The sequence below is a fragment of the Malus sylvestris genome, chromosome 11 (genome assembly GCF_916048215.2).
Source record: "Malus sylvestris chromosome 11, drMalSylv7.2, whole genome shotgun sequence".
NCBI lineage: Eukaryota > Viridiplantae > Streptophyta > Magnoliopsida > Rosales > Rosaceae > Malus > Malus sylvestris.
Genome location: NC_062270.1, coordinates 7,772,366 through 7,797,294, shown reverse-complemented (window position 1 = coordinate 7,797,294; position 24,929 = coordinate 7,772,366). Strand labels below are relative to the sequence as shown.

General features: G+C 37.7%; 3 protein-coding genes across 7 annotated transcripts; 1 reads left to right on the top strand and 2 right to left on the bottom strand.

The window, feature by feature from the left end:
* Positions 1 to 268: 268 nt before the first annotated feature.
* Positions 269 to 3,592, bottom strand: LOC126591135 (ribulose bisphosphate carboxylase/oxygenase activase, chloroplastic-like). Its single transcript, XM_050256709.1, has 7 exons — positions 3,425 to 3,592; positions 2,539 to 2,846; positions 2,352 to 2,457; positions 1,857 to 1,942; positions 1,263 to 1,735; positions 831 to 1,112; positions 269 to 557 (listed from the first exon to the last, which is right to left on the bottom strand). The coding sequence occupies exons 1-7, from the start codon at positions 3,473 to 3,475 to the stop codon at positions 445 to 447; spliced, it is 1,419 nt and encodes a 472-aa protein (XP_050112666.1). The 5' UTR covers positions 3,476 to 3,592; the 3' UTR covers positions 269 to 444.
* A 1,703-nt stretch (positions 3,593 to 5,295) lies between these two features.
* On the bottom strand, positions 5,296 to 24,198 carry LOC126591131 (D-xylose-proton symporter-like 3, chloroplastic). 5 transcript variants are annotated; one of them, XM_050256706.1, is made up of 14 exons: positions 23,820 to 24,198; positions 23,602 to 23,705; positions 23,055 to 23,133; positions 22,908 to 22,967; positions 7,805 to 7,871; positions 7,588 to 7,712; positions 7,322 to 7,423; positions 6,854 to 7,231; positions 6,682 to 6,729; positions 6,529 to 6,591; positions 6,353 to 6,433; positions 6,130 to 6,228; positions 5,760 to 5,897; positions 5,296 to 5,613 (listed from the first exon to the last, which is right to left on the bottom strand). In XM_050256706.1, exons 1-14 carry the CDS (start codon positions 24,030 to 24,032, stop codon positions 5,479 to 5,481), a joined length of 1,692 nt encoding a protein of 563 aa, XP_050112663.1. In that variant the 5' UTR covers positions 24,033 to 24,198; the 3' UTR covers positions 5,296 to 5,478. The 5 variants fall into 5 exon arrangements, with proteins under 5 accessions (XP_050112663.1, XP_050112662.1, XP_050112661.1 ...); XM_050256705.1 differs by lacking the exon at positions 22,908 to 22,967 and adding an exon at positions 7,989 to 8,048 and having other exon boundaries at positions 23,820 to 24,197; XM_050256704.1 differs by lacking the exons at positions 22,908 to 22,967; positions 23,055 to 23,133 and adding exons at positions 7,989 to 8,048; positions 8,135 to 8,213 and having other exon boundaries at positions 23,820 to 24,195.
* Positions 14,277 to 17,873, top strand: LOC126591127 (putative receptor-like protein kinase At3g47110). The gene is made up of 2 exons (XM_050256698.1): positions 14,277 to 17,146; positions 17,269 to 17,873. The coding sequence occupies exons 1-2, from the start codon at positions 14,428 to 14,430 to the stop codon at positions 17,634 to 17,636; spliced, it is 3,087 nt and encodes a 1,028-aa protein (XP_050112655.1). The 5' UTR covers positions 14,277 to 14,427; the 3' UTR covers positions 17,637 to 17,873.
* Positions 24,199 to 24,929: the final 731 nt, after the last annotated feature.

The following is a 24,929-nucleotide window of genomic DNA, read 5'->3' as shown; positions in this document are numbered from 1 at the left end:
GTACTGCCCTTCATTTGGTACTCTATCGAACGAAAAAGTTAAGACTGTAAAAATAGTGATGATGTGTATTTAGTGCTAGATCAACGGAGGGGGCATAAAAATTAGGGCACCTTTACTAAACATAGGTTACAAGTTCTAAGTTCAGTGAGGCCAACCAAACAAGTTCTAAGTTCTCTGTGCAGGAATGAACGTCCATCGATATTATCTCAATCCTGTCATGAATGTATTGATAACATGTTGTGAAGTTTTGTTTGCGACAATGACAACATATTCTCAACAACATAACATTATGTTCTTATCGACTGTTCAATAGCCGGAGTATCAATAGCTTGTTTAATAATTAAAACAAAATAATTGCAAGAATTTCCATAGAAATACAAGCGCAAATTACAAAGAAAATATCAATAACCCAGCAAACAGAATATTTATTTTCTTCAGCTCCAATTACTCGTACTGACAGCTACCGTCGTCACTCCTTGCTGCTGGGTTGAAGTTTGCAGCTGTTCGATCAGTGCAGCCTTCTGGGACTGGTACATTAACTTGTTGGGCTGCCTTTCCTGCATGCAGTGGTTAAGCAACACTTCAACAAAACTATTCCAATCGAGATAGCTTAAGACGAGTAGTACTAGCTAGGAACACCAACTATTATCCCAACTGATGTGGGCACAAAACGGGTACGTAGTTATTTACTGGTTGTAAATAAATGGGGTTCAAAGTGACTCCAAATATTAACGAACAAAATGTTGTGACATCAGTTGAGATTTTAAAGAAGTTCGGATATGAGTTGGTGCTTCTAGGGTTATTTTCTTATCAAGACAAGGAGTGCTTACCATAGAATTCTCCTCGGTTAATGGAGTCCTGGTTTGCATCTCCAAGGGCTGCATCGGCCAAGTACTTGTCAGCCAGTTGGACTCTCTTCACATTGTCCTGCTCCTGAACAAGCATTTGTCCGTAGTGAAGGAGCTTCTCCAGAGTCATCTTAGGTTGATCGAAAGTCGGGGGACCTTCTTTTGAGTTCACAAGCTTCTTCCCAATCCCGTCAATTCCAACACCGGAAATCCACTTCCTCACTTCATCGTCATAAACTCGAGCCCTTAGGGCACCGAAGAAATCTGCAGTGTGCAATATAACAAGTGAGCATGATCCTATTTTTGACTAGTCTTTAACGGAGTAACGTTATATGTATCCTATTTACTGATCACATCACACTATTCAAGAAATATAAATTATATGCCAAATTACTACAACAAAAGTGTACTTACCAATGGATTGACCGGGGAATGTGTCAACAATCTTGACAACATCTTCCTGGGACACATTATCAGGCTTGAAGATTCCGGTGCAAACACCGATCCGGTCGTCCCTAGTGGGAGCCCAGTAGAACTTCTCCATACGACCATCACGAATGAGAGGGGCATACAATGTGGAGAAATCGTTACCAGTGACAATGATGGGGACTCTAGGATTCTCGTCCTTGTTGTACATACCGGGAAGCTGCACGTTTGTCGGGTTATCAGCAATGTTCATAAGGGTAGCATTCACCATCTGGTTGTTCACAGTGTACTGTGTGGTTCCACCCATCCTACCGGCACCTGCATCGAGATCATTGATGAAGAGGGCACACATTTTTCCTTTCCTGATGATATCTGCAGCCTCACGGTACCTTTGCCTGATCAGTTTCGCGGGCTCTCCTGCATTCCCGCTTTCTAATTCTCCAGCACTCATCATGATGGGGCTGGAATTTGATCACAAGGGTAACTAAAATAAAATGATGGAAGCAATATGGATGCAGATATTGCTTTATTTCTATGTGATTATTCATTAAAAAAAAACTTTGGTAAAGTTTACGAACTCACGTAATTCCCATCTTGGCAAACACAAGCTCACACTGGAAGGATTTTCCCTGACCTTTTCCTCCCCATATACCAAGAATGAGAGGAATCTGATACAAATTCAAATGAAACCATCTGAGGTATCAAAACCAACAATCAAAGAACAACGTTTAACTGCGAAAGTTAACCTAATTATACTACTAGAATTCAACAAAAAATTTCTCTAATTTTTGTCACGGCATGGTGGATGACATATGATAATATCTTATTTCTTACTCGTTAGGAAAACATGAGAAAGTTAAGTTAATAATAATATTACTAGAAGCAACAAAAAATTTATCAAATTTTAGTCACTCCTGTGAATTGCATGGCAGATAACATGACAATATCTTACTTCATACTCATTAGAAAATAAATAAGCTTAAAAATGTCTCAAATACGAACAAATAAGACACTGTCATATCAATTAAAATCCAAAGTTTCAAAATTTGTTTTTCATGTTTGTAGCGTTACACGTACCTTAATGTTAGGCAGGCTCATGAAGTTTTTGGTTATGTGAACCACAAGCTTGTCCATGAAAGCTGGAGCGATGTAAAACCCATCCATGTTGTTGTCAAAGTTGTACCTGAAACACAAATCAAAACTCTATTACAAAACAAATTCAACCTCCAAGCATAGGAATTAGTTTCAACATTTTCTTGCTTACTCTCGAAGTCCGGTACTGATGTATTCGTATGAGCTCATGACAGCATAGTGAGTTCCACTCCCCTGGGGAGCTTGGAACACAGAATCAACCAAACCCTTTCCTCTTGTTATGTCTTGTTGGTCATCGGACATATCGTAGGCAAGGCCTTTCCATCTGTCCTTGTTGGTTTGCTTATTCTCGTCGACTTCCGCATTGATTTTTAACTTGCCTGCAGATGCAATCTTCTGGTAGGGGACTCTTGAGGTCGCTTTCTTCAAAGTGGTGCCCAAGAAGGCCGAGCTTCCGGAACCGGAGCCGTTCAGGCTCACCTGGATCAAATATAACATAACTTTAGGACCAAGAAACTAGGAAGTTCATCAAAATAGAATCACAAACTTCACTGCTTTACATTTAGATTAACCTTTGAGCAAAACCCGTGTAAAAAATATATAAAATTAGGAAAAAAGAGATGATTTCGTGCACTTCTTTTCTCTTTCTATACACCTAAGTTTATTTATGTCTCTATTCTTGAGTTAACATACTAAAAATAAACATGGATGTGCGAGAAGAAAAGGGTTGCACAAAAATCACCTCCAATGAAGGATGCTTGAGTTTTAGGCATCACATGGACAAACAAAAATAACCATTTTGGTGTTCTAGTCCTTCTGGGATAGGTTAAAGAAAAACAATATAGATATGGCGACTTTTGTACAATCCTTTTATACTTATCCCTCGATTTTAGCCAGAGTCAATAAATTAAAGAAGAATCAACGGACAAAAACAAGCGAAGTACAAAAGTAGAAACTGTGAGTGTAAAATCACTACCCGAAAAACTGTTTTTATGTAAAAAAATTTGACACAGAAACTTAAACAAATGAGAATAGAAATTGGCAGGATAACAACGTACCGGAGTCCGGTTAACAGTTCCGACGCTCGAGACTGTGTGCATGGCGGTCATGGATCAAAGTGGTGTCCTGAGAGTGAGCTGCAACTACAAGTTAATGCAATAAGCAGCAGATAGTGTAGTGATTGGTGTATATAAGATATTAAAGATTAAATGTGGGAGCAAAGTGTAATAAAACGTGTGGTGTGGTTGTGAAAATCCTGAAGGCCACACAATCGGGATTGGCTGAGCGACAGGTGGCTCTCTGTGGACAATAGAGGATAATCCTACTTGTCCGCATCCTACTTTTCAAAGATGGCAGAATATACACAAAAGTTGAGAGGATCAGGTTTAAGCTTTTGCTTCTTCACCTCTTAAAATGGATTGGGTTATGAGACCCTTGTCTTGGAAAATAATGCACTTAATAAAGTTAAAACCTTGAGGGTGTACCACTTGGGAGAATTAAGCAAACTTCATGGTCATGAAAAATAATGCACTTGATAAAGTTAAAACCTTGACGGTGTACTCACTTGGAAGAATTAAGCAAACCTCATGTCAGTGATGTTCAGCCATACAAAATGATAGGTTTTAGAGTTTAGAAAGGGGAAATGATTCTCTGACACTCATTTTCTTCTCCTATATCTCTGTTTATTTTTATCCTTTTATTTTCTTTCAATTTATTTAGAGGTCGCACTTGGTGCGATGGCAAGTGCCTTCGCCCATAAGCGGTAGGTCTCGGGTTCGAGACTTGGGAGCAGTCTCTCCATAAAATGGGGGTAAGGCTAGCCGACATTCACCTCTCCTAGACCCTGCGTAAAGCGGGAGCCTTGTGCACTGGGTACGACCTTTTTATTTTCTTTCAATTTATTTAATTGAAAGGCCATGTATAAGCAAATTGTATGCATGAGCCAAAAAGGTTGTGCGAAAATTACTTCCATTTCGAACATGTGACAGTTCGTCCACCTTGCACGAAGGTAATACTTTACAATCCTTCATTGCCATTGACCATACAAAGTTTACTATATTTCTAAGATCTACGACGTTCAGATTTAGTGCATATTTTTTTACTGCTTTTGTAAGAAACACTTGTGTCCCCATAGGTTCTTTTGCTAGATATATTTTTGAGAATGATTACGAGATAGAATGGATCTCCTTGAATTCATCCATTACGTTTTTAATATGGATAACGAGACGCTACTGCAGGCGGCAGATCCACAACATACTGCAACTCACAAGGTGCCGCCGCAGGCGCAAGCACCGGCTGAAGTTGTCCACCCCACTCCTGATCAAAACGAGCATGCCACGCTTCTAAAGGACATTCACACTTTGATTCGGGATATAAAAAATCCAAATACTTACTAGAAAAACATTTGGAATGCTTTCCATAAAAAAAAACTCCTTGGTTCTTCAAAATACTCCCCTAGAACCCAGCAGCATATTTAAATTTCCTGCCAAACATAGTCAAAACGCTTTTGATTGGCAGAAAACGCTTTCAAACTCTTCTAGAAACAGTCTCAAACATGCCCCGAGTCTAACGTTGCCCCAATGTAAGGATGGCGATTACATGTGTGCACCACTCTTTCTATCCGACAGTTGCTAGCACGATTACTTCACAAGGTTACCTTCAGTTAAACATGAAGGTTGAATTTGGAGTTTTGAACGTCAAACTTGGAATCTAACCAAATGCATCAAGCTTAAAACATGCGTCCAAGTTTCAATCATCTTAATAACACACTGGAACGCTCAACATTTCAGTTCCAGGCGTTCTGGACCAAAGGGTCCAAGTAGCAACCACCCTTCATCGAGGCATTGGCTCTTCCGCCGCGAAAGTTTTCAAGCCATATCAAAAGCCACTTGCTCTTCAAATGAAATGTCATTTGCGAGCTATCACTCAATAGTTGCAACTCACCTTATGCTTGAGTTTCATCAAAATGGGAGCATGTAGTAATGTACATGTTTTTAGAGCAGATTTACATGATTTTGTGAACATCCAGGCGACGCTAACAACCGAGGTCAGACTCGCCAATACATGTTTAGTTGGGAACTTACAACGGTAGTTTTGGCCATCGGGTGAGCATCTATTTCGAGAGTTTGGATTCTATTTCTTCCAAAGTCAAGCCTTTGGTTTCCGGGACAATTAGTACGACGAAGATAAGAGACAACAAGGCGATAGCACCAAAGAGGATGAAAAGGTTATCTGCTCCTAGCGCCTCCTGCAGAATTAGCAAATGTTAATGAACCACTTCTACACCAGCCAGTTTAAAGACTTTGCGAGATATCAGAAAACCTGCCTGAACTATGAAAGAAATAGATTGGCATCATAATGAGGAAAATATGTGGGGAGGAGGCATATGTATACCTTCAGCGGCGAGAATGCAAATGTCACAATCGCGTTTGAAGCAAAGTTGGTAAGAACTGCTAGACTAATCCCCTTTCCTCTTGTGCGAAGCGGGAAGATTTCTGACACCATGAGCCAACTTATAGGACCAAACGATATCTGAAATGACATTTGAGCACAATCTTCCATGTCAGACAAGAAAAATACGTCATTAGGGATAGGATAGCATACGCCGTCCTGTTTCTATAAGTGAAGTTCACAGATCGTATTTGAAAGCTTGTATTTTCTACATGATGAAAACAACATTATTGTGCTATTTGAGAGATTCATTTATATTTTTAAAAAGAAGATTGAGCAGTGAATACCAATAACCCAAAAAAGATATTGTTACCTGGTAGCAACCGACATAGAGAAGAAGAGAAGCTACAGCAATAAGCGGGAATCCTCCGAGAAATTTGTAGTAAGCAGAAAGGAGAAATAAGGAGAGAGCCTGTGGTAAACCGAAGAAAGAAAGATAAAGCCATCCACCCTCTTCTTTATCAACCAACATTTCACAAAGTACAAAATACGAATGAAATTGAATGAGTAAATTTTTGAATAGTTAAGATGCATACGAGTCCACTGACTCCTACAATCAGCAAAGGTCTTCTTCCGAGATCATCAACTTTCAGGACAGCTACTCCCGTCATCAGAAACTGCAGGAACATTCAGAAGAAAAGGACAGTCACATCAGAAAGAGGATTACCTCCAATCAAAATTAAAGATGAAAAACACCATGCGACATACGCACCTTAAACAATCCGATTACAACTGATACTCTGGTAGCATCAGAGGCTGCAGAGAATCCTGCAGTCTTTAGTAACAAAGTTACAAAGAATGTCACGTCATTGGGAAAATTAACATGAAAAATGAAATAAAGAAAAAGAAGTTGATTATCAATTACCTGAAGAATCGGACCAGCATAATACAATACACTTGGTTGTCCGGTTATCTGCAATGTAAGGTAGTAAATTGGCTTACTTATTCTTAGTATTCTCTCAAGTACATGTTTTGAAAATATAAAAGCAAAAGAAACAAAAGACAGGTTCAATTCATAGCAGCAAGGAGGAAAACACCTGTTGAAAAAGGACCAAACCACCACCGATTATGAAGGCTTTCAAACTTGTGCCTTGAAAGACCTCCAACAAACTCCCCTCGGCTTCCTGATCTGCATAGGACGACTTCAAAGAAACATATGTCTCTTCTATTTGCCTTTCAGACACTTTGTCACCAGGAGGCCGGCCTCTCAACTTGCTCAAGGCAACAATGGCTTTTTCTTTATATTCTTGTACAGGCCCTTTACCTTGAGCCGCCCTGAGAAGCAACCAGCGGGGAGAAGGTGGGAGAACCCACATGCCTATTCCCATAAGTAAAGCAACGGAAGCACTTATTCCATACATGTAACGCCAGCCCCCAACTGCATTAATCTCAAAGCTTCCCACAAAATAACCCAACTGCCGAAGAGTGCATATGTCAGAACATCTCACTTCACTGAGATAGTGAATGACAAAAAGATTAACATAAAGATGCTATTTGAACAATACCAGAATCCCCAGAACTATGAAGAGCTCCTTCAAAGATATTAGAGTTCCACGAATTTGAGACGGACACGTTTCAGCAATATAGAGAGGAGCCCCATGCATGGCCTGCCAAAAGAAATGTTTTAAAAAGTGGCTAGAGCATCATCACTCAATCATGATATTATCTAGCTCGACCAAAACGAATGCTGGGAAGATTCTCCTTTGGTTTTGCAGCTAGCTTCTTTTTTTTTCGGTTGGAGCAACTACAGAGCAACTTCACAGAACCTTACCATTCCAATACCAAGCCCATATAAAACACGCCCGACTAATAGAACACTAAGGCCCGGAGCAGTTGCAGTGATTAGGGCCCCAAGGAGATAAAGTACAGCTGCTGTGATAAGTTCCCTCCTCCTCCCTTCATAAGCCAATTAAAATTTAAGACTAACAAAAATAATGATCAAGCTCAAAACCTCATGATGAAGTGCAAAAGAAAAGCAAAGTACACACCAAGGAAATCAGCAATTGGGTAGACAAGGAGGGAACCAAAAAGAGCTCCATATAGGGAACCGCTAACCTACATCGAAACAACGCAATTTAGGATTGTTGATGTATTGTTGGTGATTTTTGGCAGACAGATCACAAGTTTGGAAGTGACTCAAAACCAAATTGACTAAGATTCGATAAATCATACCACAAGACCAAGCTGGATGGCTGAAAGATTAAACCAAGCTGTGCCACTAAGCTCAGGCGACTGTGACAAATCAAAACATAAAAGTTGATCAATTAAATTACTAATCATCAAAACAAAAAACGAAAAACATAAAGCTGAAGGTATACCTGTAAAGAGAGGGTAGCACCAGAAGTAGCACCAATGTCATATCCGAACAACAAACCTCCCAAAGCTGGAAACACAAAGCTAAAATTCCAAGAGCTTAGTTATAAAAAATAAAATTACCAACAAAAGAGAGGTTTTCAAAAGTCAACTTCGAAACTTGCAATTTAACCACTACTCATTGCTTGATCTGCACTTTGAAAAGCACTCAACTTTTCATATGCTTGATTAAGGCCCAATTCAGGTCCTCAAAACATGTACTAGAAAAACCCAACTTCTGCCATACAATGTGGCTTTACAAAATCGAAATGCAAACCCCATTGCATAATTATCAACTATGAAGAATTAAAGCTAAAAAAAGATCGCATATGTGGGTTGAGCCAGTTGGCGAGGGCAAGTGTACTCAACCCCTTGCACCCAAGTTCGACCCGTAACTGGAATAGTTTACAATATCGTTTCATCAGAAAAACAAAGAAGCTAAAACAAGATTACCTATTTACATTACTCAAAGCATAAGAAAAACACACAGAGGCATAGAAAATTTGATCGAGAGACGTACGGAAGAATCACAGACTTCCAAGAAAATTCCTCCTGTTGGGTTGCTTCAGGAATAAACGACTGAGCATCATCATCCCCTGAAGAATAATCTGGCTGTGATCCAACCTACAAACAAAAAAACCCAACAAAAAATTGCACAAATCAATTCCACTACTCAAAAACGCAAAGAGAAGCAAAAATCTGAAAAGGGTTTGTTCAGTTTGTATGCCTTGACACTGAATCCATGCCTGGGGGTAGAAGGGTTTGAGAAAGTGACAGAGTTGGCCCTGAAGCAATGGTTACAAGATGAGAGAAGGGGCGGGGCAAAACGGGGATTGAGGAGAAGGGTCACTGGTTTCTTCTTTGGCTGATGAAGTGGTGGTGCAGTTTTGCTGGAGAGTTTGAAGTTGAAGAAAGAGTGAGTTGAGGTGCTGAAAGCCATTGGAGGAGAACGAAATGCCACAAAAAAAAAAAAAAGAGGGAGAAATCGGACGGTTGGTAGTTGGAGTTCCTGTTTCAATATCTCTGTGTTTATGTGTGACTGTCGGTAAGTTTCTGTGTTCTGTTTTTATTTTTTGTTTCGACTCTGATTTTTTTGGTGTTCAATAATTCAGAAAAAATCTCTGATCCAACCAGCACAATTGGAAGTGTGTATAACAAAATTCCGTAATGAGTTTCCCTTCCTTGTTTCTTCTCTCGCACATTCTTCTTTATTTTTTACATTTCTTTACCATAATATGTGTAGTTTAACCAAACTCTCTTCTTTAATGTAAAATATATTATTTCGTTGTACTAAAAAAAACTCATGTGGCTTTGTTTTTACTATTTGGATTGAATAAATAAAATAAAATCAATGAACAAAATATATAGTGGTTTTGCATAAGCAGAAGAAAAAAAGTGTGCATAAATTATTTCGGTTAGCGTGGTTGTACTCGTATGGTTCTAATTTATATATATATATAGATCAAATAGGAATGATGGAACTAAACTCGGTACTTCTTCCATCATTGAGAATAAAACTACCATTAGAAATTTAGACTAGTCATTTTAAAATTTTCTTTAATTGCAGTCGATGTGCTCGGACAAGTGAATCCGTGCGATGCCGGTGCACATTAACCCGTAACGGGACGAAAAAGACTAGAATTTCTAGTAGCAAAATTGAAACTTCAAATGAAACTTGTTTACCTTTTTGTAATCATTGATGTCTACACAACGAGATGGCAGTTCAACGACCGAACTCATTGAAAACTCTCTTTTCACCTGCCCACTAGTTTTTGAAAATAAAAACTTCTTCGTTTTCAAAGTTTTTCAAGATGGATTGGAAATACCCTTTTGTTTTTAGGATAGCAGAATCCCATACCTGACACCATTATCCGCCACGCCCCAAAATGATCTTCAATCCTCTAAGTAATCTCCAAATAGTCACATTTTACCAAACGAGAACTAGAAACCGTGAATTCAAAGGTTAATTAGATTATAAACTCAAAATTAGGGATGTTTAAAAAAAATAAAAAAAACTCAAAATTAAAGACATCTCGAAACCAGCTCAATATCTAGAATAATTTACCTCATTTCGTAAAGCTCGATCTCACGAATACGTAGTAAAAAACGGTGTATCATAGCAACCTCTGAACTAAGATGAATTTTACAAGAGTAAGAGGAGGATGCCTCCTTCTTGGCTTCCGGCCTCCACCGAGGAGAAGATGTGATTCAGGTTTGTTTTTGCCCGTTACAACTCACAACACAATAGGATTGCACCATGTCACAAGGGGAAGCAGAAGTAGTGTGATACGTGTCCGGGAGCTGGCAAGTCTTATTGCTGCCACGTGGTAGTGGGGTCCACAAAATGTGCCACTCTCACTCTAGATAATTTTAGTACAATCTCTTCTTAATTCACCATATGAAATATGAAAAAATTTCCAGTAAAATACTACGAAATGGTAATTACATATTTTAGAAGATTAAACTCATTTATCCAAATCACAAATGGGTCCAACATTTCAAAATAAATCTACAAAATTCAAACAATTATTCTCCAAATACTGTGAAACTATGTGGGTTATATGGGGCTTTTGCTCGTGGTGTCTCTTAATCTTCTTGTTTCTTGACAATGTTAATGTAATGTTAACCTTTTATCTATTAACCTTTTTTTAAAACCATTTCTTTCTTTTATCTTTGTTTCTCTTCAATAAACCTGTGTATGAAACAATATGGTAATGATGTCATTTAGTACTAAGATTTAATGATATTTCTTTTTATTTTAATTGTAATTTGAGACGTCTTAAGTTTGACTTTAGTTGATAGCAAATTTGAACCAATTGATAATGATACATAGAAAATTGCTACATGCAAGTTTTTTTTTTTTCGACAAACAATAGTATTAGTATGTTAGTGTTGACCCTAAAAACTACCAAGCTTACGTAGCGCGCAGGCCAAGTAATTAATAAGCTAACTACGTCCTTCGGTTGTATGCGGTGCGTGCCAACTCGTCGACCGAGGAGTAAATATGTTGATGTTACATTGGGTGCGCTGCTGACTTCTGCGTCTCGCGATTGCGACCGAGGAAGGAACACGTCTCGCCCTCTTGGGTTCTAGAGCCTGAAGACAAGGCTGCTAGTTCTGCGAAGTTCAATATCAAATTCGGCTTTCAATGTGCCGAATGTAGTAACTCGTAACACCTCACTTCGCCGAGAAGGCTGATAAGATGACCTCGACCAATAAGGATTTGGCAATCCTTCTCGACCGAGACTTGGATAGGTAACCAGCTGTCCTCGCCGCAGTGCTGTTGATGCCAACGAAAGATGCTGTGAGATCGGCTGACTCTACGGTGATAGAGCTATCTATGCCGACTTAAGATATCACTGGTTGCTTTCACAGTGCTGTTGATGCCAACGGAAGATGTGTCAGCGAAAAGAGAAAATAAAAATCTCAAAGTTGTTGAGAGAGTTTGCGCAGGACAGTTGTGTGTTGAATTGGAGGTCCTTCTTCCGTTGCTATTGCATCTGTATTTATAGGACTGATGTAATTGCTTAGCACGACCTGATTCTCGAGTAGAGTCCTATTTCAAATTCTCATGTATCTGACGTGACTTGGATAACCTTCTGTAAACAACCACCAATTATATATATATCTATTAGTCATTCCCACGGCATGCAGTTTGGTCTATTTCAAATTCCTATGTATCTGACGTGACTTGGATAACCTTCTGTAAGCAACCACCAATTATATATATATATATATATATATATATATATATATCTATTAGTCATTCCCACGGCATGCAGATTGCCAAAAAGTACGGCCACCATATATATATATAAATATATATTAGTCATTCCCACGGCATGTCTGCCACATCCATCACCAAGTAAAAAGCCTGGTCTACCTAGGTTTCCTATGATTTAAACTCATCCATGCATGCATCTTGATGGTTGTCACTTCAATCCAATCCTATCCACACATTTCACACGTCAGTTGTGCCGTCATACTTCCAGATATATATCTCATCTTTCATAATAAATCATTATTAAAAGATAATTATGATAAAATCATAACTTTAAAAATCATTATCTTTTAATAATGACCTTTATTTCTTGATCCAATAATCGAGAGCTATGTTCACTTCAACAGCCTTGATTGTACGGGCCGATGGTGTAATTTTAGGTCTAAACAGTTAGATAGTTAAATGTGAGAGGAGGAAAGAGATCGGTGAGGATCGAACTCACACCAAGATAAATTGACAAGATTATTTCCAATCATTGCAATAAAGCGTCATCTGCCCTACTGCGGAAAGTTTTTAAAAGTAAATGTTCTAAGTATTTCACAAATTATGTGGATACTATGCACTTCAAGAAAGCATCAAGGACTAAAAAGCTTAAAAGTAAAAAAAAACAGAGAACGAATCCACGTTCTCCTTTTTCTTCACACTTTACATGCCATTATCATGATTCTCATTCCGTCTCACTTTTTACTTCTATATTACTTTTCAATAAAAATGCCAATGGTGTACTATGATTATTAACTTTGTAGAGGAATGTACCATTCTTTTCACACACATACATATATAGCCATTTTTTTACGTGGTGATAAAGCATTTTAATATGACCTTTGTGGTCAAAAAGTAGTTAATTAAGCATTTGTAGTGAACTCCATCGACAATTACAGTCCATATCAAAATTTTCCATTAGTCCTAAAGAGGTTAAAATCGTCATTTAAACAATTGATTTAACGCGAAGCCTAGAACATGAGGATATATGGTGTTTGTCGGCCTGATATAATCAATCACAACTAAGGAGCTTTTGAATTGAATAGATTTATTTAATTGGGAGTTTTAACGAAAAGCCCACGGTACTGTTCATTTTAACGAAAAACCACATTTTTATACTAAAAAGTCAAACATGCTACTATTCACTTTACCCTTTATTTTGTCCTTATCGTTAAAACTCAAAATTTTCAAACATTTTTAATTAGTTTTCCTTTATTTATATGCTCCAGAGCGAGCCAGTGTTTGCATGATTAATCCCCTTAAACATAATTCTAATGGGTTCTGCAAGACGGGTAAATATTGAAGAAGTTTTGAAGGTAGGCTTTGGGATGTGGTTATATAGCCCTCCTCAATGATCCATGGTAATTTTGTATGTGCATGCTGCTGTTATCAAGAGATCTAATCTAGGCAATGGTTCCAGAAAAAGGAATTCAAAGTAGCTAGCTAGGGACGTCGTCAATTTGAGCTTCAAGCTTCTTAGTTTCCATCGAATCCCAATTTCTCTCCAACCCTATAAGTCATACCGACAGTTAAGTTTGACATAACGAAAATTTTCAATTTTGATCATAATTGCGGACATTGTTCACCGCAATGTTTAATTAACAACTCGTTTACCACACAAGTCACATTAAAAATGTTCTATCATAAAAAAATAGATATATATAAATGACAAAATAACTAACTTCCAGGTGTTGTTGAAGTAAAGGATCATCATAAAGTAGCCTTGCACAGTGCGTGACATCTTCACTTTATGCAATGGATCTGACTTAGCTTCACATGGATGAATAACAAAAGGAAATGCTCTTGTTTAATGCATCAAACCAATGCACATGGCTACAGGAAAGTAGCCAATTATTCAAAAATAGAATAATTCTTTACTTATCTTGATATTAGACATCACTAGTAACTGTTACAATTTTTAGAAAGGTTGCATCCACACCAAGCTTTCTTACAATGGTACTTTAGGGGAACTATGAGAAAATCAGCAATCTCACAGTCTAACCCCTCAAAAAACGTAGAGACTTCAAAATTTTCATTCATAGCTAGGGTCGCCTAGCAAGGTAACTTTCATATTGACACCAGCGTGACGTCTGATGTAACCAAAATATAGGATTCCATGTATTTGTTCTTTTCTCGACTCAAGAATATTATCGACCAGTCTACCTTCAATTTTTTAACTTCTGGAGTCAAGGTGCTTTAATGGTCTTGGTCCCTGGTGTACCAAAAGTGCCAGACAATAGGTCCCAGTAGTGGAAGTAAGCTAGTGAAGTCGTCTAAAAAAACAAGCCAAAGTTGTTATCATTTACTTGGACTTATTCTTTTTCATATTTGAATTTCAAGAACCAGAAACTGTGGTGAAAGTTCCTCCTATGATCCTATCCTTCTATAAATTTCCTTGTCAAGCAACAAATGGAACTCACCAATATCACAACTCGACACCCATCCCTCTATTTCTTTCTGCATCTCTCTCTAGTTATATAGTTAACCAGATCAGGAATGGGGGTTTTGGTTTTGAAAATGATCTTAATATATTTGCTTTTCAGTGCAGTGTTCGTTTGCTGTTGGAGCTCCCTGCAATCGGGACTCGGAGGGAATGCGACGGATAGGCTGGCCCTGCTTGCCATCAAAGCTCAAATAAAGCAAGATCTCCATAATTACAACGTGATGAGCTCCTGGAACGAATCCACGCACTTTTGCATGTGGCATGGCGTGACATGCAGTCGACGACATCGCCAAAGGGTCACTAACCTGGACCTGCAATCTCAAAATCTGGTAGGGAAACTATCCCCAAACATTGGAAATCTAAGTTTTCTAAGGGAGCTGTCGCTGCAAAACAACAACTTCAGTCATGAAATTCCTCCACAAATTGGGAATTTGCGTAGGTTGCAGGTATTGCGATTAGACGTTAACTCGTTTAGTGGCAGTATTCCACACAATATGTCATATTGCTTCAACCTTATCCATGTGAATTTCTCTCTCAACAAATTGGTGGGTAAAATTCCTTCAGAAATTGGATTGCTATCGAAACTGCAAAAATTTTCATTACAATATAATAATGTAATGGGACAGGTCCCTCCTTCCTTAGGGAACATTTCGTCTCTCCGGTCACTAAGTCTTGTTAGTAATAACTTGATGGGAAACATCCCCAGTTCTCTTGGCCAATTGAAAAAATTAACTTTCTTGGGATTGGGCGAAAATCATATGTCTGGTAGCATCCCTTCCTCCATCTATAACCTCTCTTCTCTTGTTGCAATTTCCATGGCAACTAACCAAATTCAAGGGAGTCTTCCTTCAGATATTGGCAAAAGTCTTCCTAATCTCGAAATCTTGAGCATCTACTCAAACCAACTCACTGGGTCCATACCTCCCTCAATATTCAACGTCACAAGTGTTTGGGTATTTGACGTTGGGAGTAACAACCTAATCGGACGGGTACCGAATCTCCAAAAGCTTCACAACCTCCTGTATTTTGACGTTGGCGATAATAATATTGGAAGCGGTAAAGAAGGTGACTTAAGTTTTCTCTCGGACTTGACCAATGCCACCCAGTTACGAAGGCTGATGATTAGCGACAACAATTTTGGAGGGACATTGCCCATGTCAATATCCAATCTCTCAACCAAACTTGAAATGTTTTGGGTTGAATATAACCAAATATATGGAAGCATCCCATCTGGGATAGGGAACCTGGTGAGCTTGGAATTGTTGCATTGGGGGTATAATAGCTTCACAGGTAACATCCCCTCTGACATGGGTAAGCTTTCAAACCTTGGAGCTTTAGAAATTTTCATGAACAAATTATCAGGAAATATTCCGTCTTCCTTAAGAAATTTAACCAAGTTATTCCATCTTATGTTGGATAGAAATCATCTTGAGGGCAGCATTCCTTCAGACCTAGGGGAATGCCATTGGTTGCAGTCGTTGGATCTTTCTTATAACCTCCTAAATGGCACAATACCCAAACAAGTTTTTAGACTCTCCTCCTTATCGGTTTCTTTGGACTTGTCTAATAACCACTTCACAGGTTCCCTTCCCTCGGAGGTTGGGAATTTACAAAGTCTAAGTGAACTGGACGTTTCTGATAACATGTTATCTGGAAAACTCCCCAGTAGCCTTGGTGGTTGTGAGAGTTTAGAAGTACTGCATTTGCAAGGAAACTTCTTCAACGGGTCCATTCCTTTGTCTATGAGTTCAGTGAGAGGGATTCGAGATCTAGACCTTTCTCGCAATAATTTTTCAGGGGAAATTCCACATTTTTTAGAAGACTTTAGAATCCTGAATAATCTGAACTTATCATTCAATCAATTTTGGAGAGAGGTACCAACTGGAGGTGTTTTAAAAAATGCGAGTGCTATTTCAGTTGTTGGCAACACTAATTTGTGCAGCCTTGTTGCTAATTTAAAGCTTCCCAAGTGCAAGTCTACAGAGACCAAGAAACGAAGATTGTCTCGTAGCTTGAAACTAATACTCCCTTTAGTATTTGGACTTGCTCTTCTAGTAATGGCCATGGTTTTCTCTTACGTCTTTCTTTGTTCATCAAGGAAGAAAAGGAAAGAAATTTCATTGTGCACTTTGGGGAACACTATTTTGGAAGTGTCATATGCTACTCTACTCAAAGCTACTGACGGGTTCTTAGAGGCTAATTTAATTGGTGCTGGAAGTTTTGGTTATGTGTACAAGGGAGTTCTTGATGAGGATGATAAAGTTCAACTTGTTGCCGTGAAGGTGTTTAACTTGTTACGCCATGGAGCTTCGAGGAGTTTCATAGCCGAATGTGAAGCTTTGAGAAATATTAGGCACCGAAATCTCGTCAAGATTATAACCGTGTGTTCAAGTGTTGATTTTAATGGTAATGATTTCAAGGCTCTAGTTTATGAGTTCATGGACAACGGGAGCTTAGAGGAGTGGCTGCATCCACCTACTGGAACTGAAGAGTTAAGAGATCATGTACCCAAGCAGTTAAGTCTTCTTCAGAGGCTAGAAATTGCCATTGATGTTGCTTGTGCACTGGATTATCTTCATAATCATTGTGAAACGCCAATAGTTCATTGTGATCTCAAGCCAAGCAACGTTCTTTTGGACAAGGAATTGACTGGCCATGTTTCTGACTTTGGCTTAGCAAGGTTTCTCTTACAAGTAACGAGTAATGTTTCAGCAATTCAAAATCAAACAAGTTCCATTGGAATAAGAGGAACGGTTGGTTATGCAGCTCCAGGTATATATATGCTATATATGCTAGATATATACTTCATTATATTTCCTTTTTTATTTTACAATATTTAAATTACAAAATTCAAACTGCATTATTTATACACAAATGTGATGTTTGAATTGTAGAGTATGGCATGGGGAGTGAGTTGTCAACAAATGGTGATGTCTATAGCTTTGGCATTCTTTTGTTGGAGATGTTTACAGGGAAGAGACCCATTGACAACATATTTGTTGATAGCTTGAACCTTCATAATTTTGTCAAAATGGCTCTCCCCGGACGAGTTACTGAGATTGCAGACGCACCACTTCTTCAAGGAGGCACGAACGAGAATCCCAATCAATGCAGTGCGAGAATTCATAAAGTTGAGGTGTGCTTGAGTTCGATATTTAGAATTGGAATTGCTTGTTCTGCTGAATCAGCAACAGATCGACTAAAGAATATCAATGATGCTGCATCTGAACTTCTTTCCATTAGGAATACTTTTCTTGGATAGAAACTCTTCTTTATGTGCTTTTGTGATAGAGAAATTTCGTGTACTGCCTATGAAGTCTAGCTTTTTTGTTACCACAGTAGATGTGGAAGTTTGCAAAGTAAATAATCACCAATGAGGTTCATTGTGTGAAGAGTGTATTACTACTTCTTGTACTTGGTATTTTTGTGTAACATTCACATCGATTAAAGTCTAGTTCGTGCCACGAAATTGTTGAATATTCATATTACAGATTCCAAATTTTTGAAAGATTCATAACCTCAAGACCCTCAACCTTCAATAAAATCATCTTGGAAGCTATAAAGATAGTTGAGTTTCCTATCAGACTTGACCACCATCAGTGTAAGGTGTTTTCGAAAATCAAAGTGCCATTTCAATTGTTGACAACACTAGATTCTGAAAAGGAATTCCTTATCTCAAGCTACCCAATTGCAAGTCTAAAGAGCTCCGAGAAAAGAATATTAGCTTATAGCTTGAAATTAATAATCCCCTTAATATTCGGACTTGCTCTACTTGCAAGTGTCATATGCTAATTTCTCAAAAGCCACTTATCCATTTTCTTCAGCTAATTTGACTGGTGTTGGCAATTTCGAGTTTGTATACAAGGGGGTTCTTTATACTGACAATAAAGTTTCATAGCCGAATACGAGGCTTTGAGAAATATAAAGCATCAAAATCACGTCAAGGTCATATCTGCATGTTTTCTCAATGATGATTTCAAGGCTCTAGTTTATGAGTTGATGCACCCAAGGAGCTTAGAGGAGTGGTTGCATCCCCCTCCTGTAATGAAGAGGCAAGCAATCAATACATCCAAGAATTTAAAATCTTCTTCAAGGGCTATATATTGTTATTGGTGTTGCTATTATGCACTGGATTATTTTCATAACCATAGCAAAACACTGATAGTTCATTGTGATCTAAAGCTAAGCAATGTTCTTCTAAACACCAAGTTGACTGAACATGTTTATTGAAAGTGGACTAATCTCAGATTGTTACTTATATGAACTCCTCCATACAAGTAAAGAGAATTGTGTTCAAATTGGTTGTTCATAATTTTCATGTCTTCCAAGTGGACATGGGGCTATAAGTGAAGTTCCAAAGGATACGGTGTTGTAATTTGGTCCATGAATTGTCTCCTCCAATTTGCATGCATGTTGTAGGTGACTGACTCCTAAATAATTCTCGTTACCAAGCAAATTAAATACCATTAATTAAGAGCTTAAAAACTCTTTAATTATTACCTCTCTATTTTGCTTTTGCAATTAGGAAATTTTTTCCCTTTTGCATACAATATTATAGGAATATTCTTGTTCTCTACACTCAAATAATGCTCATTACTTTATTTATCACCGTTATATGAGTTTAATACCTTGGATAGACACAAATCTCAAAATTTAAACTCATCCAACGGTAATAAATAAGGTGGTAAGCATTACCACCACTTGAGGGAGGTGACTAAAAATCACCCTAATAATATAAGAGGTAGTTAAGTTAGTTGGTGTGGTATTTGGTCTTTAGCAAGCTTCTTATAAAAAAGAAGAATCTGGGTACTTTGGCCGTTTTGCAGAAGAAAAAGAAAGAAAGGGGCATTTGATGTTTGGACAGACATAGTGATGGTCCTAGCTACCTGCTTCTTGGTGTTTTTTAAAAGAAAATAAAAAAAATGAGAAAAGGCTAATTTGCACCCTTTGGATATCATGATGCCAATTTCCTTGGTTGAGAAACTTGTGGCTTTTCTAATGGAGATCGCGTAATGGTGCAAACAATTTGTTAATGGTTGTGCAAAATAGGTTTCATACTAGAAAAAATGCCCGTGCTCCGCCGCGGGTTTTGAAATCATAACCCACAATTTAACATACCCATTTCTAAATTATTCAGAAATCAATCAGATAAAACTTCAAGTAGAAGAAAATTGAGTTCTCAATAAGAGAACTTCAATTTCATGCAAGTTTTTTTGTTCTAATTTCAGGGCTTAACAATGCAAGATTGGAATTTGCATTTGGTTCAAAGAAGTAAGATAAACTGATAAGCAAAATGAACTAAAAATTCAAACCCATAAATCCGAAATTAGCAATGTTATTTCTTACTCCCCAAAAACAATCCAAATCTTAGTGGTTACATTCATTAGTTAAGCGCTCAACCACTCAGGCACATTGACTACAACTTGGGAATGTTATGCAAATCTTAGGCAGCTCGAATCATTAAATTTGAGTTGGAAGAAGCTCTGTTACCTGCTCTGCTAGTTGAGGAGTGTCACCAAATTCGGCACTATCATCAGCATCAGCATCAACAAATTTCACACACTCCGCTTCCAAAACATTTCACAAAATCGAAAACCAAATGAGATTATGTAGCAGAAAAGATTGGCGGAAAAATAGATTAAGAAAAGCAATTAATATTAAATATAGAGGATGAATGATGTTGTCCAATAAATAAGACAGCTGTAAATATTTCTCAACCATGAGAAAACATCAAATTAATAGAGGCATTAATCCTAAGTTTGCCATTCATTGTTGTCGGTCTAAACTTGATGACATATTGTAAAGTCCTCTTACATACAGATTAATGAAATATTAATTTATTTCCACGGGTTATTTGATTTTGCAAATTCAAAATAATTGAAGAATACTGAAAATTACTAAACCCCATCACAACATCCCATTAGTGAAAAATCAAAGACAAAAAGTAAATTACTATCTTTCTAAGCATCCAAAGATAGCATACCCAAAATACCAAATTCAACTCCAATATAATAAAAAATTTAAAAAAAATTAGCCAAATTGGAATAGGTAGATCAAATAAAGATTTAAGTCAACCAATTACACAAAATAATTCATGCAAAGTAGGCTCCTAAGAAAATATACCACTATGGTGGTGGAGGAGGCCCATGCTCAAACAGTGGAGGACAGCAGCATTTAAATATACCGCAGCAGCACGGAATCCACAAACTGCATAATCAAAACCAAAATTTTAAAATTTATATTTAAATTTGAAAAAAAAATGCAGTAGAATTGTATAATAAGAAATTCTCCAATGTGGATAAATTAATCTTGCGGGATGCGATCAGTTGTATTGGGCTGGCAACCGGCTTATGCTCAAATCCCACTAAATTTATCATACTTCCAACTACAATTCAAAGGAAGAAGTTCCGAGTCCATGCATAATGTTTGCTCAACAAAAATAAATTGCTTTTCATGATTAAGATAGCCAACCAACCAACACTCATTTGATAAAATTGAACATTCGGATCTACATATCCACATATTCCACATATTTAAGATCGAACAAACCTTCTCATGAAGACCACCCAAAGGTACCAGAGGATTTACTGCACTTGAGTTTCCTCGTGCAGCTGCAAGAGCTATGAGCTTATGTTGACCGTCAGCCACTTCTCTGCTTAAGTTTTGAGTCACCGGTGATGCAGAATTAATAACTTCCTGCAAAGAAGTGAAATAAGAAACCTTAATTTGTTAAAATGTGAGTAATTACAGTTTTCTCAATTGATTAAAACATCATCCGATAGTGTTTTCTAGGCTTTTTTTTTCCTTCCTTTCACAGACCATTATTTCATTAGCCATCTGCAGAATTGCAATTGATAGAATCAGTGTTCTTTGAAATAATCATAAAACTTCACAACACAATGGCAGCAATTTATACAAATTCTAACAACAAATTGTCAAAAACAATGAGAACAATTACCAGAAATTTCAAATCTTTTGGGGGTTCAGAGTAATTACCAGATAGACGAAAGCTAAAAGAAACATTAGTCCAATTTTTTCAAAATAAGAACAGCTCCAATCTGAGAAATATAGTGCAATTTCTGAAGGAAAAAAAAGCGTGAAATCCCTAAGAACCCTAATTTATAAACCCTAAACAAACGCAAAAGGAGAGAGGAGACTCAAATAAAGGGTAAATCTAGAAATTCAACATACCATAATCGGAGCGAGGATGCTTTCGGACGGCCTAATTCATCGACACCGGAGGCGGTTGTCGACCGTCACTATACCTCCGTTTCGCCTCGGCCATGTTTGAGGCTTTCGACCGTCACTACTTGGTTTGTGTGCTTCATGTGGAGAGATATGGGGAGCGCAGAGAGAGGAAAAGCAGAGGAAGATGAAAGATTGTGGGTTTTCCAGAAACAGGAAGAGTGAGAGATGAGAGGAGAGCGCACGCACCTAACCCATTGCAATCCGTTCTAAACCATACAAACAAAATTACCCTCTAAACTTTTGAGAATTACCCTCCCAACCCAGCCCCATTTGGCTGGCATTGTTGTAAATAGCGTGAAATTGAGTGGCAAAGATTTGACTATAGCTAAGCTACAGTGTTCCGTTCTTGTTCGAGTAGCTAAGTTGTCAAGCACATATGTTCAAACCTAAAAAGGCGGTAAGAACGGAATCACACCCTCAAATGCACCAATGCATATAACTTGCACTAATGCCCCTTCATACAAACTGCAGGCCAAGATGCGCATAAAACATTTGCATATTCCTTGAAGGAAAATTTCAAGGCCTTTGTTATATTATGTATTAAGGAGAACCAAACTGTATCCCCCAACACTAAATTTGTTGGACTCACAATCCCCTTGCAAGGGTTGTAAAACTCAAAAGCTTATTGTCTAAAACCAAAACAATTTGTACCATTTACATGCATGTGCAACATATGCCTTACCCTGGAAAAACGTCTAACAGATTTTGTTTTACATTTTTATAATCAAGTAGCAAGTAAAATGACAAACTTTCAGCAACCTGAGAGCAGAAATTAAGATGTTGAGATATCCCGAAACATACAACATACTGTATGGACCGTCTTTTCTTGACTTTCTCAATTTCTCTCACTACAACCTCATTCATCATTCAATGAATTTAGATTTCAGATATAGATAAATAGAGGACGCCTTATTGACTCTAATCCTCACTAATCAAATAAGCTTAAATGCTACTATTTTGCTCAAATTAAATAAATTGTACCCCTCTCCCCCATTTTCCCTCCTCCTCCCTTCATAAGCCAATTAAAATTTAAGACTAACAAAAATAATGATCAAGCTCAAAACCTCATGATGAAGTGCAAAAGCAAAGCAGAGTACACACCAAGGAAATCAGCAATTGGGTACACAAGGAGGGAACCAAAAAGAGCTCCATATAGGGAACCGCTAACCCGCATCGAAACAATGCAATTTAGGATTGTTGATGTATTGTTGGTGATTTTTGGCAGACAGATCACAAGTTTGGAAATGACTCAAAACCAAATTGACTAAGATTCGATAAATCATACCACAAGACCAAGCTGGATGGCTGAAAGTTTAAACCAAGCTGTGCCACTAAGCTCTGGCGACTGTGACAAATCAAAACATAAAAGTTGATCATATTAAATTACTAATCATCAAAACAAAAAACGAAAAACATAAAGCTGAAGGTATACCTGTAAAGAGAGGGTAGCACTAGAAGTAGCACCAATTTCGTATCCGAACAACAAACCTCCCAAAGCCGGAAACACAAAGCTAAAATTCCAAGAGCTTAGTTATAAAAAATAAAATTACCAACAAAAGAGAGATTTTCAAAAGTAAACTTCGAAACTTGCAATTTAACCACTATTCATTGATTGATCTACACTTTGAAAAGCACTCAACTTTTCATATGCTTGATTAAGGCCCAATTCAGGTCCTCAAAACATGTACTAAAAAAACCCAACTTCTGCCATACAATGTGGCTTTACAAAATCGAAATGCAAACCCCATTGCATAATTATCAACTATGAAGAATTAAAGCTAAAAAAGATCGCATATGTGGTCAGTTGGCGAGGGCAAGTGTCCTCAACCCCTTGCACCCAAGTTCGACCCGTAACTGGAATAGTTTACAATATCGTTTCATCAGAAAAACAAAGAAGCTAAAACAAGATTACCCATTTACATTACTCAAAGCATAAGAAAAACACACAGAGCTATAGAAAATTTGATCGAGAGACGTACGGAAGAATCACAGACTTCCAAGAAAATTCCTCCTGTTGGGTTGCTTCAGGAATAAACGATTGAGCACCATCATCCCCTGAAGAATAATCTGGCTGTGATCCAACCTACAAACAAAAAAACCCAACGAAAAATTGCATAAAAAAATTAAAATCAATTCCACTACTCAAAAAACGCAAAGAGAAGCAAAAATCTGAAAAGGGTTTGTTCAGTTTGTATGCCTTGACACTGAATCCATGCCTGGGGGTAGAAGGGTTTGAGAAAGTGACAGAGTTGGCCCTGAAGCATTGGTTACAAGATGAGAGAAGGGGCGGGGCAAAACGGGGATTGAGGAGAAGGGTCACTGGTTTCTTCTTTGGCTGATGAAGTGGTGGTGCAGTTTTGCTGGAGAGTTTGAAGTTGAAGAAAGAGTGAGTTGAGGTGCTGAAAGCCATTGGAGGAGAACGAAATGCCACAAAAAAAAAAAAGAGGGAGAAATCGGACGGTTGGTAGTTGGAGTTCCTGTTTCAATATCTCTGTGTTTATGTGTGACTGTCGGTAAGTTTCTGTGTTCTGTTTTTATTTTTTGTTTCGACTCTGATTTTTTTGGTGTTCAATAATTCAGAAAAAATCTCTGATCCAACCAGCACAATTGGAAGTGTGTATAAAAAGGATGTGCATGTAATTTACTTGCTTCAACAAGGATAACAAAATTCCGTAATGAGTTTCCCTTGTTTCTTCTCTCGCACATTCGTCTTTATTTTTTACATTTTTTTTTCCTAGCATGTGTAGTTTAACCAAAATCTCTTCTTTAATGTAAAATATATTGTTTCGTTGTACTAAAAAAAAACCATGTGGCTTTGTTTTTACTATTTGGATTGAATAAATAAAATAAAATCAATGAACAAAATATATAGTGGTTTTGCATAAGCAGAAGAAAAAAAGTGTGCATAAATTATTTCGGTTAGCGTGGTTGTACTCGTATGGTTCTAATTTATGTGTATATATATATATATATAGATCAAATAGGAATGATGGAACTAAACTCGGTACTTCTTCCAACATTGAGAATAAAACTACCATTAGAAATTTAGACTGGTCAGGTTTAAAATTTTCTTTAATTGGAGTCGATGTGCTCGGACAAGTGAATCCGTGCGATGCCGGTGCACATTAACCCGTAACCGGACGAAAAAGACTAGAATTTCAAGTAGCAAAATTGAAACTTCAAATTAAACTTGTTTACCTTTTTGTAATCATTGACGTCTACACAACGTGATGGCTGTTCAACGACCAAACTCATTGAAAACTCTCGTTTCACTTGTCCACTAGTTTTCGAAAATTAAAACTTCTTC

Coding starts and splice junctions, on each gene's coding strand:
- LOC126591135 (XM_050256709.1), bottom strand. CDS start 3,475: ATGACCGCCATGCACACAGTCTCGAGCGTCGGAACTGTTAACCGGACT. Junction 1,736..1,856: donor TTTGCCAAGATGGGAATTAC/GTGAGTTCGTAA, acceptor ATCAAATTCCAG/CCCCATCATGATGAGTGCTG. Junction 1,113..1,262: donor ATTCCCCGGTCAATCCATTG/GTAAGTACACTT, acceptor TGCACACTGCAG/ATTTCTTCGGTGCCCTAAGG.
- LOC126591127 (XM_050256698.1), top strand. CDS start 14,428: ATGGGGGTTTTGGTTTTGAAAATGATCTTAATATATTTGCTTTTCAGT. Junction 17,147..17,268: donor GGTTGGTTATGCAGCTCCAG/GTATATATATGC, acceptor TTTGAATTGTAG/AGTATGGCATGGGGAGTGAG.
- LOC126591131 (XM_050256706.1), bottom strand. CDS start 24,032: ATGGCTTTCAGCACCTCAACTCACTCTTTCTTCAACTTCAAACTCTCC. Junction 6,592..6,681: donor ATGCTGGTCCGATTCTTCAG/GTAATTGATAAT, acceptor TTGTTACTAAAG/ACTGCAGGATTCTCTGCAGC. Junction 6,229..6,352: donor TTGTAGGAGTCAGTGGACTC/GTATGCATCTTA, acceptor GGTTTACCACAG/GCTCTCTCCTTATTTCTCCT.